The sequence below is a fragment of the Python bivittatus genome, unplaced genomic scaffold, assembly GCF_059951505.1.
Source record: "Python bivittatus isolate LINGU-HERP-01145 unplaced genomic scaffold, Pbiv_v1 ctg000700_np1212, whole genome shotgun sequence".
Classification (NCBI taxonomy): Eukaryota; Metazoa; Chordata; class Lepidosauria; order Squamata; family Pythonidae; genus Python; species Python bivittatus.
In genome coordinates this window covers 70,995,679-71,015,639 of record NW_028277098.1, presented here as the reverse complement: position 1 = coordinate 71,015,639, position 19,961 = coordinate 70,995,679, and the positions used below count along the sequence as shown (strand labels likewise).

Below are 19,961 nucleotides of genomic sequence, written 5' to 3'. Positions count from 1 at the left end.
GTAATTCCTGCTACTGGACTCTCTCCCCTAAATACAATCAAACTGACCTGCAACAAATACAGGCTATGGCTCAAATTTTGTACAAACAAACAAGCATCCCCAAACCAATGCATTTTTGTATGTATGGATGGATGATTAGATAAATGAATTATTTGGGGAAAATGCACATATGAAACCCCTTATTGATGGATTTATCCCCATGATAATTCCATTGTGTGTTGTTTTTCAACTTTTAGGTTGCACAATAGATTTTTTTCATTTGTAGCAAAATAGCTATCTGGTTGACTTCTGATCTTCGTGAGTTCCTCTCCTGCACCCAGCAAAAGAGTAAACATACTTTATGTCCTCTTCTGGAACCAGTCCAATAACCAATTTATCACTGATGTGTTTTATGGAAATGTTTGAGAATAGCCTGCTTGGTTTTGATGGAAGAGCTTTGTGTTGCCAGGCTAGAAAGTGTGGAATACAACTTGCCAGCAACAGAACATGAGTATCTCAGCTGCCTTAGTTATGCCACCTAAAATGCCACCCAATTACATGCTACATACAGTTGTCTTGTTACTATGAGTGGGACACTTAATGATTTCTCCAAGATATCCCAACCTTTTGATATCCCATTTGAATATTCTGTAAAAAGCAAAGAAACAAACACACAAACACTATTTCTTAGTAAAAGATTGCTCTTGGATGAAAACCCTGGCTGGGTGCTGTTTAAGAGGGATTATTTCCTTTCCTATAATATAGAATGTTGATGGTAGCTTTCCTTCAGCGTCTCTCATTAAAAATTTCACCCGTGGCTTTAATAAAATTTAACTGTCTTCCACCACAAAAAGCAATTGCCTAGAGGGAACTATTAATAAAGCAAGGCCAAAAAGTCACCATAAGGAATATGAAAAATGTAGTCCTCCTTTCGATTCATCTGACAGCAGCTCTTGGTCAGGCATTCAGGCTTGGAGCTGGGCTCCTGCAAGAGCTTTGCCATTTGTGATGGCAGTTCAGAAAACAATGTTTCTGTCTGGGACCAGGTTGAGATGCAGTGGAGTTTCTTATCCATCTGGTTTTCCTTGCCTCCCATCCTGCAGAAAATGGTTCCTTCCCGCGCTACCAAGCCACTCTCTACAGAACTTTAGGGTGGTTTCATGCAACATGCTCTTCATCCTGCTGTAAAGGAAAAGCTGCTCCGGTGTGCATGGTCATACTTCAGCCTCTCCAGGAAGAAAAATGCCCCCCTATCCCTGTAAATGAGGCAGTAGAGCAGGGCCCTGCATGCATGCATCAGGGTTCTGATATTTAAAAGTTAATTGACAGATTAGCATATTGAGACCTGTGGTCAGAAACTCCCTGATTTGCATATTGATCCAAGTTGTAGGTAGACAGCTTTATTTATCATTTGTCACTTCAGGAGGAAACATGCAAAGACAGCCTGTATTTCAGAAAGCCATTTAAAACAATATGGTAGAACATTCTTGTGTCACTTTATCATACAAGCTTATCTTCCTCATATCAGAATTCCTATTCTGACTTGATTCATCACATTGTTCAGGCAAATTCTCAATACCACTGCTTCATATTTTACATCTGATTATGTTTAGCACTCTGATCTTAGGCATTCTTTCTTAGAGTAAAACAATTGTAGTTCTAATATATGAAGTGGTGAGGAAACTTGAATCAAAAGAGAAGTTACTTTCATCATTAAGGAAACAAGTCAGCTGCAGGGAAACATGCTTTCACTAGTTAAGACATTTGGACAGTGTTAAAGCATTTGTTTTATTCATTTATAAATACTGTTGTGTTTACAAGCATTATAGATGTGAATATTATTCCCAAACTTTCAAACATATAATACTTAGAATACTATATGACAATCAGGAAAACAAAAGCATTCATCTCAAAATTTGGAAGGCCACTCAAAAAAGTTGCATAAAAATACATTCTCTTCCTTCACTCACAGGCCAGTCTTTTCTCCAATTAGTTATTTACAAAGAAGTGTAAAACTTTTTTTAAAAACAGATACACTTAAGAGTATTTGGGCCTGGGAAGTTAGTGAGCCAACAGTAGGATGCTGTTCTTTTTTCAGGAACATCATTTGCAGTAAGGACTTTTTACTTTCCTCAATACTATATGCTAAACAGAGTTGGGAGTGGAAAGATACACAGTAGATCTTAACACAATTTGGACCCTTCTGTTGGCTCAAGAACATACAAAGTTATATTTACCCAGAGTTCAACCTGCCCCAGCAAAAAAAGGAACCTTGGGGAGTGCATGATTTCACCAGTAAGTTGCTAAGGAGTAATCTTGGTAAAAAAAAAAAAAAAAAAATCCTTCTTGGAACATGCTGCCTCTAGTAGAAACACACAAAAAGATTTCAAACGCAAAGGTAAATGTGATCGAAACACACCATTCAAAGAAAAAGCCCTGGGAAGCTGAAAGCTTGAAACTAAGATATTATAGTTGCCTTTGAGATATAGACCTTCTGCTTCCCATGTTTAATATCCCTGAAAGAAGGACCAAGTCAGAAGCTTTCCTGTCAGGTCAGCTAATATAGCAGCAGGCCAAGTGGAGCTGGAAAGTCAAGATGGAGAAAACAAAATCTACTGTAGAAAAGCAGATGGTCTTCATAAAAATGCAGGTGAGAGGAAAGGGACCTAGTACATTCTTTGTGAGGGAATATTTGATTTGCCTGCAAGAAATCCTGTCAAAACAAGCTCATTTTTAGGTTCTGGTGAGCAGTAAAATAATTGAAAATCATCTCCTAGTAAGTTGAAAGTACAAAGGAGAAACTGATGACCCAATGGATCAGGCTTAAATGGGGCAAAGGTCTACATTTTGCTCTTGACAATGACATAATACATTTATGGGGTGGGAATTCATTAGATGGACCCAGAAGGACAGTATACTTTACCCTATTTTTTTTAACATTTGCATCATTTCGTTAGAGACAAACATCAACTTTCCTCTAAAGCAGGAATTGGGGAAGTAAAGGCTCCTGTTGTTACTGAACTACAACTCTCAGAAGCTTCAACCATCATGTTCAGTGGTGAGGGATGCTGAAATTTATAGTTCAGGAACATTTGAAGGGCCACAAGTGTCTCATTTTTGCCCTAAGAAATACCAAATGTTAATCTTTTATATATCAAGGACAGCCAAGGGGTTGTGTTTATTCTATATTCAAGGCTTTATCAGCAAACTGCAACATGGTTAGTCTTATACTTTTGAATTATTCTATGGGAATAAGTGTTTTAAGTGGCAATTATTAATAATAATCCATAAACAGCCCTTAAGAGAAAAGAAGGAAGTGATATGATACCAACAACTCTGCACTAGCTTCCAACAGTCAAAATCAAGTACATATGAACTAGAAAACAATCAATATAAATTAATCTAATGCTCCCTGACCATCCAGACCACCCATGAATTGTTTCATTAACAGTAAACCAATATGGACAGAAAGAAATAATGCCACACTCTACAGCATGAACTGTCACTAAATACAAGTGTCCTCATATATACTTGCTCTTGCACCTATATATCCCTATCTTCTGAAATGCTTTTCCTTCACTAGTCTATGTTCTATGAGTGGTTCATCCATATTACTAGGAAAGCCTTCTCTTGATATAAGCCAATCTACCACTAAATGGCTATTAAGATTTCTTCCCTATTTATATTTGTTTTCCTATACTGAGTTCTTTTAACATACAGTACCTCTAGTTTCATATGAAACTTTGTTCTAACCAACCAAGTCTCACTGAACGTCTCCATTTGCAAGGAACAAAATTCAAGTTGTGCTTCTTCTTATGCTTCTTAAAGCATTTGCACAAGGATTTTTAAAATCTTAGACATGAAGGTATTCAAGGTGAAAACTTTCAGGAACAAGAAAAAAAGCAGAACCATTCATTTCCCATTTTAAATAAAAACCTTCTAGTATCCACAAGCCTGAAAGCATTCATGTCACAGACTAAACTTTCAATCATTCTCCTCTATCATTTGCAATTTATGCAGAGAAGATTTCAGCTGACTACCCAATTAAAACAGAACATCCATCTAAACCTAAACTTAACTGGGTCAAAGCAGTAATCAGTGAGGGGAGTAATATTTTCTTTCTAGATATCCTTTAAAACAAGAAAGAGTCCTGAATTCTTGAGGCAAGTTTGCTTGATCAATTAAAAATCTTAAAATTGATTTAAATATGAATAGACCTTCTGCCTGTGCATACATTCAACCCTTAATTAAATCAGAAAGTTTCTTGAAAATACTTTCCAGTTTCAAATGAAAGTTTTAGAGTTACTGTAACCCCTATACCAGTTCTCAAGTTGGTAATTACATTGTTTCATTCAAATGAAATAAGTAATTTCCATTAGAGATTTCCTTTTACTTCATACTTTGAGAGAAGTACAAGTCTCATTTATATTTCAGCTTTTCAAACTGGACTTTTTATTTGTGTTAGGATAAAAATGGGCTCATATTATCAGTATGAAGGAGGTTTGAAATCCTTGAAGACATAAGAAAAATATATTTAGGTCTAAACTGTCAAGATGCTGACTGTTGCCATTCATCTTAACGACCTCCATGGAATAATCTGTTTCTACCTGTCTCTCCCCTCCCCCCCTGCAAAAAAAAATAAAATTAGGGTGAGAATACTGAATTGTTTCAGGAGTAATCTGCTCAGAAAATTCTAGTCAGTATTCAGATTGATCTAATTCCAACTCTTGACTAGATAGGGCACAATTCTTCATAGTATGTGGTATTGATTTTTGCCCTTACATTTCTGAATATTAAAACTGAGATTTGTTTAAGATATTATATTCCAGGTATAAAATGACAATAGTAGAATGCAAGAACTCTTACAGAATGTTCTTTTCAATTAATGACTGTTTATGGTAGAGTATGACAGGACCAACTAAAAATCCTTTGTTCATATCCCTCTGCAATCCTCTATGGGGCTGAAATAAGTTGGGTAGTAAGGTAACAATGAAAAGCAAAATCGTGAATAAAATGCATGGCACTGATAAAGTGTATGTAGCTATCACATATAATTGTTAGACCCACCTTGAAACCTAGACAATACCCAAAGCTCCAAAAAGGGGGGACGGAGGAAAACAATGGGTTGCTGAGAGCCTCAGAGCTAAATTTCAAAGCTCTAAGTATAGTGAATATACTATTCACTTTATTAGACTTTGACTCATTTGTACAACCAATATCTGAATTAGCCAGTTCACAGGTGGCAACTCCTGGCTCTTAACAGAATTCTGCATTTCTTTGCAGCTGGTAAAAACAAGAATACATGAATATACAGAAGAAAAAGTTGAAAGAGAAAGGAAAGCCAGCCACCTCTTCGTTACAGTAGTCCACAATAGATAAAAAATCACATATTTTGACCACTGAGCAATGATGGCAAAAAAGTCTGTAGTGCTACTGCTCACTTGTACCTATGTATAAGTTGCTTTTCTTAAATCCCAAAGGCTCTGTTCTAATCAACTGTAAAAACTGTCTACATCTAGGCCAGAAATTATAGCTTCAGAAATTGATATCATGCTTTGGAAGACAAAGGAAGAAAGAGAACAAACCCAGTGGTCAGATATTGGGGGGGGAAATAAATAAGTGCTGCAAGTGAAATCTCACTGTTGTAGCCAGAGAAGCAGTGTCTCTTAAGCAGCTAGCTTTCTGAGAATCTATAAAAGTTAATGCATTAATTTCCAGTATGATCAGAAACTAGGGCATGAATACTACTGATCTTACTGTTGATATTATTAGAGACAGATGCATTTATGTTTACAACTGTGCAAGTGAATAATTGCATTAAACTTCTCAAACACTAGTAGTATAATTTTGTCAAGGCTTTCCACCAAGACTGAGAGACAGCATTTTGCACAGGACTAAGCACTCTAACCACCAGCCTTCTTCCACTTTAAACTCTGAAAACACTCTTGTGTTTTCACAATTTTGCACCTCGTGAACATTATCTTAAATCCAACTTATTTGCCCAGCTTTTCATGCAATGTTATTACTTCACTGATAAATGAGCCATTTCACTTATAAAAAGATATGTTGATGTCTTGTGCAGAGATACATCCTGCATGGATATTTCATACAAATGGAAATCCACCCTATGCAATCTTTGCTGTTAGGTGTCTTTCCACCAGAATTCTTGAAAGGAGACAGTAATGTGAGCTAAAGAATGTGGCAGCTATAAGGTGGAATCATCTATTACATAGTTCTAGAGAAGGCAACCATGAAAGGAAACAGTAGGAAGCATCATGAGGAGGGCTGGAAATAAGGGGAAATGATTGGGCCCCAATATTAAACTGATTTCAAATTTAACATTAAATAGATCAGTCAAGTACTGAGAGATATGTAGAATATGTATTTCCAAGGCAAGACACCATTGAGACTCCCAGAGAAATAAGTCACTATGGTTTTCAGACTGCAGACTCCCAAATTCCAGAAGGAAGAGTTAATTCCATTTCACTCCCTATTCCTATTCCATGACAGAATCTTAAGACACGTTGGATTGACACTATAGTCACTTCTATATCACTTATTACAGTAGATACTTCTTTACATCAGATTAAGGTTGGATGGATATGGGGCTTACAGCAGATGGTTTGAGTAGTTCAGACAGTGCCAACCAGTCTTTGTCCCTTTGAATAAATTACTTCATTATTGTAAAAATAATAAACTTGTGGTGAGGCATGCTATGTTTTGGAAGAGAGGGGTGGGATAAGCACTGTGCAAAATAAAAATGCCCAGCAAGTGCAAGGAGCTGTGTGTGTTGCCAACTGGTCCATGTCTAAAATGCCAGCAGTTCTTTCAACTGGAAGATCAGAAATAGGTCTCAGGGTTGGCAGCTTGTGCACAGAAATCTCCTCTTTCTGCCCATCCTTTGTTCAATATGCTACTTTGAGAGTTTACTGATGACTCGGATGAGTGCTCCATTCTCATCTTTCAGCCGCTGATTGTCTGACTTCAGCTCTGTCAAAACCTGTTTCAAAGACAAGATAGAGCATCAAAACATTTATCTGCTGATTGTCCCAGAATATTTCAGCCACTGGGGAGTAAAGAGGGGAGAAAAAGTCACCTAAACAGCAGTAATCTGTATTCATATGAAATGGTTTTTGCCTTAGCATATGGCCAACTTCCCCTACTCAACTTAATAGTATTACCTCCCTAAAACAGAAGAGGGAAATTACTCCCAATATTTTATTTATTTATTTAATCAAATTTCTCCCCCGCCCACCTCCCCCCAATGGGGGACTCTGGGCGACTTACAAAAATACTAAAACCATAAATATATATAAAATACATAATACATTTAAATTTAAAAACAGTACTAAAAAAGGAAAATCCAAGAAGATGGAAAATCGGGCTGAGGACAGCCAGCCACTATGGGGCTAGCCATCCCCCTGCTTGAAGTATTCCCTCCCCATCCCAGGTCAAGTGACAGAGCCAGGTCTTCAAGGCCCTTCGGAAGGCCAGGAGTGAGGGGGCCAATCGCACCTCCAGGGGCAGAATGTTCCAAAGAGATATATGCAGAACAGAAAATTAGGTGCTGACCCAAAAGATTTTGCTGCCCCATACAAAGCAACAAATGGCGCCTTGCCCTCACCCATATCAAGGGGTAAAGTACTCAAAGTCAGCCAAGTTACTTCGATGCATGAGGCAGAAAATCCTACAGGCACCTCTCTTCAGACCTACCTCTAAAAATAAGATAACTAATACACTTCTGCCCTTTGCATGACACTTCATCTTCTTCCTAATGACAGACATAACTCAATTTGGGAGAATGATAGTCTTTTTTCAAATCTTGAAGGGAAATTGCACTTTAGGGTAGATGTGCACATCTCATTTTTGTGTGGCAAATCATAATTATGAATCAAATAGCCTGGTTTAGGTAAATCTTCTTTACATATTATAGGGTACACACACAAGTAACAGTAATGATATGTTGCTTAAAAACCCGATCTTGCTATTTCAACTATTATTCAAATCCATTTCTCACATACCTGTAGGGAGGAAAATGGTATGGACTTCTTTCTGAAAAGTGTTTTTAGTAAACTGTTACCATTTATTTCTAGACCAATAGAGGCTTTCAATTTCTTATGTGTTCCACAAAGTCAACTAACAAAAGGTACTTTAGGTTGAAATTTTCTTCACTTTTTAAATGTAAAAAGTCCTTAACAATTTGGACGGTGAAAAGAAGCGGTATTAGTAGAGTGTGCTTAGAAATGCCAAGAGATTCTTAGGCAAGGACACTCAAATAATCTACTTTGGGCTAGAGATTTAGACTGTTAATACTTTACAAACTAGGACAACTTCTGCACATATTTAATGAAGATGGCATGCTTTCTACATGCCTCCACTCAGCTCCCAAGAATTCCTACAGACAGGCCTTCTGTTGAAAGAAATGACAACGTGCTTGGTAAGATGAAGAATACTGAAACACCTTTGACAGCTAATCCCCAAAGAAAGGGGATCAGGTATCAGTGAATAAGGTGAAATATTTGTCATGTACCTAAGACGGTGTCACAAACACAAACACATGTATTCAGAATCTCCTGCCAATAGGAATACACAATTGGCAGATAATAACTCAAAGTACCTTACTATTTTCATGATAGGATAAAAACAAAACAAAACAAACAAAAAAATACAAGTTCTTTCCTCAGTAGAGCAAACGTGTTAAATGAAGTTAAGCAATCCTTAAACTGGTTTACTAATAAAAAGGAGAGGCAATATCTTTTGTTCCCATTTTCATAATTAGCAGATTGAATATGAAAGTAAACACCATTTAGGGCACTTCCATACTGCTACCATTTCTATTCCCTAATCCCTTAAAAGCATTTTTGAAGACAATTTGCAACTGTCTTCAGTTCTGCTGATTTAAAAACACTGAGAACAAGAAGCAAAGAAGTTCATTAATCACTGTTCTGCCCTAAGTTGCTGCAGATCCTAAAATTACAAAAAATCCCCTCACTCACATTCCACACAAAAGGACATTTAAAAAAAAAATTGCTTGCAAACCCCATACCTTCCGGGTGCTACATCATGTTGTGTGTGTTTATCTGGCTACATGCAAAAAAATCTAAGAAGTTCCCAGCCACTTTATCCACTTGAAAGACCTTCTGGGCACAGGAGCTGGGAGGTGTGGTGAGGAAAAGTAACAGAAAACTGAGTGCCCACAAGTTCCATAGAACTGCTGCATTTCAAAGAAAATGCTACTTCTATTATTATTTCAAAAACGCAAATAGTATCAGCTGTCAAACATACAAAATAGCGCAATTTTCCTGAGCTGCTTTTAAGGTGATACAATCCCTGTGTAAAGTGTTCTTAGGATTTCACTGTCAATATTGAGAGACAAAAATTAAGACTTGCTAAAAATAACTGAGATAGAAAATCAAGTTACTTTGCAACAGTTGTAATCACATTTGATTCCTCAATAGCACCAAAACCATAATGAGAAAAATAAGATCTTTCCTCCTAGCTGCCATAGCTGCCATCAGCCTAAAATTCCAATCTGAATTTGAAATAACAATTAGGTAGGAAATTTGGGATTTGTCCCACTAGGTATTGCTTCTATAGTGGCACTGTCACCTTTTTAATTTCTCTGATGCCCAGCAAAAGAGACCCAGCGTCATTCTCAGGCATAGGCAGGGGGAAAAATGAACCATGTATCATGATATTACAACATAAAAGTACTTGCAACTGATGTTGGGGCACAAGTAAAAAAAAAAAAGTTCATGCTGTATTGTCACCATATCTTGTCATTTCTTCATCATAATTATCGTGGATACCTATGTTCCCATGGTTAGCTATAGAAAACCTTATTTCTAGTTGCTACTTTGCTTCCGAAGAATAAGGCTCAGTTAAATTACCTTTCTTCGCTCTACAGGTAGAGGATTTTAAAAAAGGGAGGGAGATGTTAAGTAAATGGTGAGGCTATTTCAATCAAGGCTGACCACAATAGTGTGTTAGAAAAATAACATATAGATTTTCTTATTTGTACTCCAGAGTTTTTATCAAGGTAGGGTTTTTATCAAGATTAGTGGTTCAACTCTGAGCTGCACACTGAGATGATAACAGAGTACTGTACATGCTACAGGCAGGTATGGATGTGAAAGTGGGAGATTGAGAAAGATCCTGTAGGTGCTTTAACTTACAGATTTGGAAAAGATTACCATGGACTGCAAAAAGAACAGTCAATCTGGGACCAGATAAAGGCTCAACTATGCTTGATCAGCATAGTTTGAGCATCTGATGCAGATGGATGGGCTAGGGCAGGGGTCGGGAACCTTTTTGTCTGAGAGAGCCATGAACGCCACATATTTTAAAATGTAATTCCGTGAGAGCCATACAATATGTTTAAAACTAAATACAAGTAAATGTGTGCATTTTATGTAAGATCAACACTTTTAAAGGAGGTTAGGCCCAAGCCGGGGGCTCGATTTTCAGCCACTGGTGGAAAGTGGCACCGTGCCTGAAATATGTCTTGTACCTCGTTGGGGCCACAAACAGGGGGGCAGCCCAAGATGAGGACTCACCCAACAGAGCAGGGGCAGCGGAAGCAGGATGCAAAGCGGTGCACCCGGATCGCATTTGCGTCGGCTGCCGACAGGAGCTAGGCCGAAGCCGGGGCCTCGATTTGCGGCTGCCTGTGGAGGACGATGCGGCTCCAGGCCCGTTCGGCCGCGGATGCTGTGGGGCAAGGTAGGGTGAGTCCCAAGGATGCCGGATGCGATGCGGAGGAGGGCGTGGCCTGCGCTCGGTGGATAGAAGACGTGTTCTAAGCCTTACCCTGTTATTTTTTTTATTAAAGACTTGGTAGCGAGCCAGATGCCGCCATCAAAAGAGCCACATCTGGCTCGCGACCCATAGGTTCCCGACCCCTGGGCTAGGAGGAAAAGGCTTTGCAAGGTTGACAAAGGTATAGAAAAGGGAAGGCAACAGATAAGGTGGATGACTGGATTCTAAAAGAATCCTTGGAAGAGCTGTGGGTTATTTTACTCACTTTATTTATGAAATTTATCTATTGTGTCAATTTAGTCAGACTCTAGGCAGTGTACAGCTATTTATAATTTATATCTGTATGTACACATATCTAGATAGTTATAGATATAATTTATATCTATATATTGTATACACACACACATATACATACACACACTAATTTTGTCATAAATGGCTCCACAATCCTAAAGGTGTTCCGGAAGAACTATTTCTTTACTACCCATAGAGGCCATGAGAGTGGGGACTATGCTAGCCTCACCTGGGTTCTTGAAGAGCGGGCAAACTGATGTCTCTCTCAGAGCTCTTCTTCCCTCAAAGAAGCATTAACTACATTCTGAATCCAATTCACAGACCCCCCCCAGGTGTTTTCATCAGCAAGGTATGTTAAGGTCCAATCCACATGTGGCAGAGCTTAGATCACAGAGAACTCTGTTCACTTCTTAGGCAGGCATAGGCTCAAAGTCATCCCAGGTAACATCATATAAGGTATCACCTCTTTAGATTCTATCCATCCAACTTCCATATTGGAGTGAATGCTGTTTCCAAGTACTGCTAGAGATAAGTCAGGATGAAGAGTGTTTATCCATGCAAACACTGGTAGTTAATAATGAAAATGTGCAATCATTTTTATTTTAAAACTGAAAAGTGTAGAACGGAGACAAGACAGTATGAGAGAAATACTGGATTTGCAAGATCAAGCCAATGATCTTCAGAATTTCCTTGGAACCAAAAGGATCAAAAAGACTTATTTTATAATTTATTCATTAAACAAATTTATATCTAAAAATCTAACAAAGGAATTCTGGGCAGTGAATAGAAATAAAAGCAGCATCCAAAATTTGCAAATCCATTAAAGAAAAACTACGTTGAGGCCCTTAAAAAAATCTCATTATTGACATATCAAACATAGCCATGCCAGAGCTCCATTAACATCCTAAACTCAATGCCTGGGGGGTAAGCCAGGTTTCCATGGCCTTATGGAAGGCTAGCAAGGTCAGTGTTGTCCATATCTCAGGGGGAGGCTGTTCCATAAGACAGGTACTATGACAGAGAAGGCACATTTCATAGGGCCCATCTAGTGACACTGCTTCAGAGATGAGACCCAGAGCATGCTTACTCTGTCTTATCTGGTGGGATGGGTAGAAACCATTGTGGATAGGTGGTTCTACAAGCAACTGGCCTCATGCCATGCAGGGCTTTAAAGGTGACAACCAAAACCTTGAATTGCACTCAGAAGCCTACTAGGAGCCAGTGTAGCTCATGTAGTAGCAATGGGGTGTACCATGACATCCAATAATGCATGTGCTGCTGAATTCTAGATCAGCTGAAGCTTCTGAATGCTCTTCAAGGGCAGATCCGTATAGATCATGCTGTAGTAGTCTTGTGGAGCAACTGGTCCACAAAATATAATTGTGAGAATACTCTCGTGGCCACAGCTGCCACCTGCTCCTTGAGCAGGAGCTGATTGGTCTAAGGTCTTAACTGATTATTAGGTGTCTTCTCTGACACAGAGGTTAATGAGAAGAGGTTAATATGAAAGATGTAGCCCTACTATATTATAGCACTATAGAAATGTCATATTCTGGATGTTTACGAGACAAAAATGAAAAAAAAAATCCAGCAACCTATTACTAGTTCCTATATGTCAAATTAATATATAAAATATGCACCTGTGAAAACTATTAAGCATAATTTGTGACAAAAAATAGAATTTTTTTCACCCAATTAGGAAAACATTAGACTTCTTGTATTTAGAATGCGATCTACCTCCACACTGAATTCAGTTACAGACTGTGATTTCAATATAGCTTGACTGTCCTACTAATAGCTCATAGTATGTACCATAATATGACATAAAATGATTCAATGTACACCAAACCTTTAAGTTGATCCATATGTTCCAATTCTGATCATTTACAAACTGCCAGATAGTGATGTTCTTATGATGTGTACCTTCAGAAGAGCATTATTCTATCATACCTGCATTAATCTATTGTACCACTCAAGACGACCAGAGAACAATTCTGAGTGTTTGCTCTACTTCTTTCATTCATACTTCATTCAGCACTGCCTTTAAAAGGGAAAGTAAAGCCAAAATAAAAATTGTAATTATACTGGAGATAGTTCTCCAGTGTGAAACTCACATGCAGAAAATGCATACCTTGAAAAGAAGCAACTGTATAAATCAAGAATGGTATCTCCAAAATGAGGGCTATACTTTGCAGGAATCAAGTAAAATTTGTAACTAATAGCCCTTGAAACTATTCAAACTGCATGTTGTTATTGGTGTTTCACCCTCCTTATTAGACACATTTAGGAAGGAAGTAGAAAGAGTAGTAGATAGCTCGAACAGATAATAAGAGCAAAGACCTGCCTGGAAGAATGGAAGGAGAGGTGAGATCAACTGGAAGGGGAGATGCTATAGCTCTTCTGACTCTGGGGGCTCAGCGGACTGCGAGAGCCTGGCTACCACCCGGGTCAAAGCCCTGTTTTCGGCCAGCAGTTGCTCATTCATTTGCCTCAAAGTGTGAATCTGTTTGAGCTGGTGAAGGTTCTGTAAAGTGAGACATGGAGGAGATAGACAAAGACAAAACAGAATATAAAAAGCACAGAAACGTGAATTCAATTGACAAGCGTGGGGGAAAAAAAAGAGAGCAGCAATGAGGTGGATAGCAGTGAAATTGCAAAAGAAACTCAACAATAGACTGAAGTGTTAGAAACACTGAAAAGGAGCTCATTGTTGTAAGACTTGGTCCTGCTCACTTTTCAAATTTAACTATAAATTTATCACCATAAGATTAACAATTTTGTGGCTCTAAACTTGATTATAGAGACAGCTTGGTGTAGTGGTTAAGAAACTGGGGGACTGTGAATTCTAGTCTTGCCTTAGGCACGAAGCCAGCTGGTGACCTTGGGCCAGTGAGCGACTCTCTCTCAGCCCTAGGAAGGAGGCGATGGCAAACTACTTCTGAGAAACCTTGCCAAGAAAACTGCAGGGACTTGTCCAGGAGGTTGCCAGGAGTCAATACTGACTTGAAGGAAAACACCCCCTCCCCAACTTGATTATACCTGTAACAGGCATCAGGGCAGTTCTGGGCATAACAATTTTTTTTGCACTGTCAATTATTGAACTATTGTCATCCAAGAGCATGGATAGAAAAGTTAAGCATCTTCATGAACCTCTTCACCTGACGTTCTTTTCCCATCAAAAGTGGCTTTGTATATTAAAGGAGCCAGTTGCAGAAGCTTTAAAAAGAGCTAGCCAAATACTACCAGAACATGTAGAAATATTTGTAAAGGACAGTGAATTTGTACAGGTTAGTGATGCTCTGAAATCTTTCACAAATACAGCCTGTCTGTGTGTCTATACTGTGCTTTATAATCCCCTTTTCAGTTAACCATTCAAGCACTAGGCATAATTTATTTTGAATCTTTTAAAACACAAAACCTCCATTTTAAGTGTGTCAGGATCTTTCTATGTGAATATTTGTGCCAGCTTTATTAGGAAATACAAATAAAATTAAAATCCTTTACCTCCTTCAAAAAAGTACTTATTGTAATAAAGAGATTTTTAGGTCTGTTTACTTTTTGAGTTAGAAAATTTAATTTTGGATACAACTTTTATAAAAGAAGCTAATTTTCTAATAGGAGATACGTTCAAAATATGTTCAATATAGTTCCTTTAAAACAGTGAGAGAGCTGGAATGAAAGGTAAAGAGATTTTGAATAATTCAAGCAATATATAACTAGGCCACTAAACCTGCCTATTTCAGATTTGTCCTATCTTAAGAAACCATTCAGTATAACACAAGAGGTAAAACACAACTGAGACAAAGTGTAGAAGGCAAAAAGCAGAAATGAACAAAGTAATTTAAAAAGTACTGTATTTACTATAATTAAATTCACCAGCATATTAATGCTAAAAATTATACTGCTGAATAACTATTTACTTCCAAAATCCAAGATAAATATATCCTTGTGATAACAATTTCCAGGAAAGTCACTATAAATCTAACATAGTAAGCTTCCTTTTGTTGCTTTTGGTGATGATTAAAATAGTCTGTAAGAGCATGTAGAAGCAACTAATTTCCAAAATACAAACTATATCTCAAATTATATTCAATTACAGGCTCCTCCTCTTTATTGCTTCTGTAATTTCAAACACATTAACTAAATCTTGCCTCCATGTCAAACATCTCCACTGTGAAAGGAAACCTTCTATGTGGCTAACCTATCTATTATGGCTGAGTCCTTGATCCTTTCTGTATAAATGATCTACCCATATAAATGTGTGCTTCATGTACTTGTATATGAGTGTGCATGTGTGTATACACACTGCCAGAAAAGAATAACTGGGTTAACAATTAAAATTAACTGCTTAAAATAAGGCACTTCCTTTACTAAACTGATTATCTTCATATGCCAATTAATCTTGCACGTGTGCACACACACAAACTCATTTCTTCCAGGAGAAAGAGCAAAAGAATGGAAGGAAAAAGACAGGGTGGAGATGGGATAATAGAAAGGGACAACTACTTGAAAGGGAAGGAAAGAGAAAGGGGGAACAAAACTGGATGGAATGAGGTGGTTGTAGTAACAATTTTATTTTTCATTCGCCTTTAGGTGCAGTACAAATAATAGCTTTATTTCAAGGAATAGGTCACAGGAAGACGTAACTGGACAGGAAAAGAAAAAGATAGGACTTTGCTTAGGCCTTACAAAAGGTTAAAGTCATCAGACAAAGAGGCCTTCCCAAGCAATAGCTAAGCTTTAGACAACTGTCTCTCAAACTTGACAACTTTAAGATGTGTGGACTTCAAGTTCCAGAATTCCCCAGCCAGCCATGGTTTAGACTAACCTTCAAAGCTACTCATGCTCAGTAGAAATGCATCTGAACATTTGCAGCTCTTACTCCTTTATTTTTAAGAGCACTCTCTATTCTGACCAGGAATATAAGGCAAACCTGCAATTCACATGTAATTACTGTTATGTGTGTGTGAGTGAGAGAGAGATTCATCTTCCTATTGGGTGAAGACAGTATAGAAATCTGCCACTCTCTCACATTTGTTGAGGTAAAAAAAAAAAAAAAAGGCTGGTTTTAGCTGGAGTTTGCAATGCTGAGAAGGACGGAGGGCAGGGCATGGGGGTTTTGTTTGCCAATTCCTCCACCTCCCTACCACAATTATTAGGTCACCTTTCTTTTTGGTGGCTGCAGTAGTATGTTAATACATGCTAAATAGTAGCAGTCTTTAAAAAATCTATTTTCATATGCGCTGCTGTCCTTTTTATCTATCATGCTTAACTCCCAAACTCTGTATTAGAGGAGGAACTCTATGAAAGATTTAAACAGAGGAGAAAGTAAATTAACCCTCTCCTGTCCTGAGTGAGGTTAAAAAACACCCTGAACTACCCTATTCCTCTGAAACTGTGGTTTGCACAAATCAGAGCAGTCTTACTGATTTAAAACATTGATGCACAAACCAACTGTTAAAAATCACAATATAAGTAAGGTTTTAATTTGAAAGCATATTCAATAAGCCAAAAGCCTTGCTCCTACTGGTGTCTCTTAAGCTGAGAAGTACTGGGAACAAACAGCCAAGAGTTTTGTGACACTGCTTGAGTCAAATAGCAACCTCAGTTTTCTATGTCTCTTTGTAAGTAAGCTGCAGACAGCAAGAAAAAGGATGCTATACAGCAGAACAGGAATGTGATTCAAAAGACAGTTTTTTTGAAAGCTTAATAAGCCAAAATAAAACAACAGCATTGGCAAGATTGAGGTGGAATGTAGGCATATGTGCTATATTAACTCAAGGTGACTTTCAGTATAAAAAGAAGCTGCAGACAGATACGGCGTATCATGCAAGAATGGATGTCATTTGAGAGAAAGAGGCACGCTGAAAATGGTCTGTATTATTTTCTCTTTCTCTCTCCTACACACAAACAAGTGGCAGACCACTAAAGGATATTGCATTTGTTTAAAAAGTTACCTCAATACAGAACTGATGAATAAGGCCATCAGGGGCTTTCATAACTTCTCTACCTCGCGAATACAAGTACTGTGCTTTAAAAACACTCTGACAGAGCTAGTTTTCATAGCTACGTACTTCGTCTTTTATTAGTAAGAGGTGAAATGTCCACATTTACAGTAAGTTATTTTAAAATATTAGAGTTCAGTTGTCTTACAAAGAATGGGACAAGTAGGGTTTTTTTTTAGAAAAAGCATTTGTTAGACCGACCATCACAACAGCAAGGAACAATGTAACTACTATAGCTGCATTCTGATAGTTCTTCTAATATTGCACATTATCAACAGATCAAACGCATTCCCATTTCAGTTCTTTAATAGTTCACCTATAAATACATTTGATCATGTGAAGTGATGATGCATATCTAGCTAGGTGATGCAGTCCTTCTCCTGCAGCTGGACTGCAATGTGAGCTATTGAAATGTTTTCTTTTAAAGAGACAGACTACAATTTAAATGGAGCTCAGCTTCAAAGAATAATCATACAATAAAAACATCTTAAGTTTTTCCTTTAAAGGTTATTATGAAATTGGAGCCATCGCCAGGGAGTCAGGAAATTGCTTTCCTCATGCATGTTTTCAGGGGTTCAGGAACTCTTGTTCTCGAAACAGAAATATTTTCTTGTTTTCAGAAGCCAAGCAAAGCTGTAGCTCCCTCTTATATAATAGGAAAATAAACACCAGGGGGCAGACAGACAAAATAAAGGCATAAAAGTAGCTGTATATTGTACAAACCAATATTGTCCTGTAAAATCAGCTTTGCACTATCAGGCCACCAAGAGCAGCGTAACATATAACCTCACTTCAATCACAAATTGGGTAACAGGTGAATGATAGTTCTTCAGAGCAGGTGTTCGGAAAGAGGAATATCAAGCAAGTGGAGCTGTTTGAAAGGACACATTTCTGCTCCAACCACTCAAGTACTAACCAGCTTTTTGTAGTTCTGAAAAGAACTTGCTCCCCATAAAGGAACAAGAAAACCAGAAGCTTGACAATAACTGTTCCATCAATGAATCCACTAACATCAAGGAATACTCTAGGAGTTAGAGATGCAAGAAATACATAAAATAAGACACTTTTCCCCAAATTGCTATGACATGGAATAGCCATACTTCAAAACTAGGGCTGAAGATGGGGGGGGAAGAGACTAATTTACCAGAATTCAATGAATTATGCAGGAATAATAGCCCCTTTAGAGGAGGAAATGGGTGCAGGATTTGTTTTGGTGGACTTAAAGTTTGAGTGTTTTGTAAAAAAGATTGATACAGTTCTGTAGTTTTGTGAGCAGCTGGTTCCATCATGCTCTAACATGATGAACCAACATGCTCTAATATGGCTATGTTGGTTGAACAAGTCGACAGACCTGGAGAGTATGAAGGTTGGGAAAAGTTGCTATATAAAGGTATTCTGTGTAAGATTCCTATATTTCCAAAGGCTGGGGTTCATGAAGGGTGGACCTCTTAAGACTATCTACAGAAACCTTCAGGGAATTTTTATGGCTAATTAAAGAAAAAAACTTCTATTTATGCCAAAGTCTCAGAAAACAGAAAGCTGATAAAGTAGATATACATTTGAGAAAGAGCCAGGACTGGCATGTTCAGTATTTAAATGACCACCCTTGATACTCTTCTAGTCCTGGCATAAGAGAAAGGCCAGAAGATCAAGGGCACCTTTGTCATCAGCTACTGGCAGGAAGACAGGTGGAATGGTAGACAGACATTTCTAAAGACAGCAAACGGACAGCACACAATCTTTGTCATCATGATTTCCATTCTGTAGTTTTGGTAGCTTCATGTACTACAAATCATGAACTTTATTCTGCATTATATTACACTACTACTAAATCACCTTCAGCACTTCTCAGTTTGTTTCAGGTCCCAGTTCAAAGACAGAGTTTTTAACTATAGAGAACCTGTGTGGTGCACTTACTAAGGTGCAGCCCTACAACTGGGAAGACCCAATTTCCATGGGTGACTTTTGGCCAGTCACTCTTTCTTAACCCAGTCTACCTAAATGGTTATTGTGAGGACAAATAAAGGGAGATTCCTAGGTAATCTGCCTTGAGCTGCTGAAGAAAAAGTGGGATATTAAACAAATCAACAAAACATGAGACTGCAGTATTGGAAAGAAGCCTGTTTTTACATGTTCCTATCCACATGATTTAAATCATTATCTGAGCACCTGCGCAAGATACCACCCTTGCTGAGGTATGCTGAGTGGCAGCCTTGGAACAGGACTTTGCAGCAGTAGTCTCTCAGTTATGAAAGGCCCCTCAAGTGAGATCACACGGCAGCTACTTTATTATAAAATGTTAACACTTTATGCTGCAATAAGACTTTATAAAGTATGTTCTTTCTACCATTTTATTACTTACAGTTTTTAATTATGCTTTTAGTTTGTTTGTTTAAAAAAATCTAAAATTTAAACTGAAATTAAAGTGTTGTAAGCTGCCCTGGGAAAATCTGTTTTCAAAGGCGGATTATGAACTTTTCAAATATATAAATGTATACATTATCGTTTTATAGTTATGATGAGGTTGGTGAGGAGTTAAAAAAAATGATGATTAAAAAAAAACTCTGAAGCCTCCCAAGTCTTTGAATCCTCCGAGTCATGCCATTCCACATCAGATCTGAGGTAGGGATCCTTGCTTTGGACTCATGCTTCATCCAAAGCAAGTGTGCAGCTCTGTTCATGACTTTCTTATACGGTTACCAACTGTACATCTGCTTTATGCAGTACTTAAGGATAGAGAAAATCCATGTAGCAAAAGAAAATTCAACTTAACTTCACCAGATACAATTACAGTGGTACCTCTACTTACGAACTTAATCCATTCCGTGACTCTGATCGCAAGTCGAGTTGGTCGCAAGTCGAGGTAAATTTTCCCATAAGGTTCAATGTAAATACAGTTAATCCGTTCCGCCCTCCGAATTTGGT

At 37.9% G+C, this 19,961-nt stretch overlaps 1 protein-coding gene across 14 annotated transcripts in view; it reads right to left on the bottom strand.

The window, feature by feature from the left end:
* Window positions 1-1,357: 1,357 nt before the first annotated feature.
* Window positions 1,358-19,961, bottom strand: part of PPP1R12B (protein phosphatase 1 regulatory subunit 12B) — a 128,657-nt gene continuing 110,053 nt past the window's right edge. For 9 of the 14 annotated variants that reach the window (XM_088154431.1, XM_088154429.1, XM_088154430.1 and 6 more), the window contains 2 exons: window positions 13,376-13,555; window positions 1,358-6,979 (listed from right to left, as the gene is read on the bottom strand). In XM_088154431.1, the coding sequence (XP_088010557.1) occupies window positions 13,421-13,555 (135 nt within the window). In that variant the 3' untranslated portion in view covers window positions 1,358-6,979; window positions 13,376-13,420. The remainder of the gene's footprint in view (window positions 6,980-13,375; window positions 13,556-19,961) is intronic. The other 5 variants (XM_088154433.1, XM_088154432.1, XM_088154435.1 and 2 more) reach the window with 1 other exon arrangement.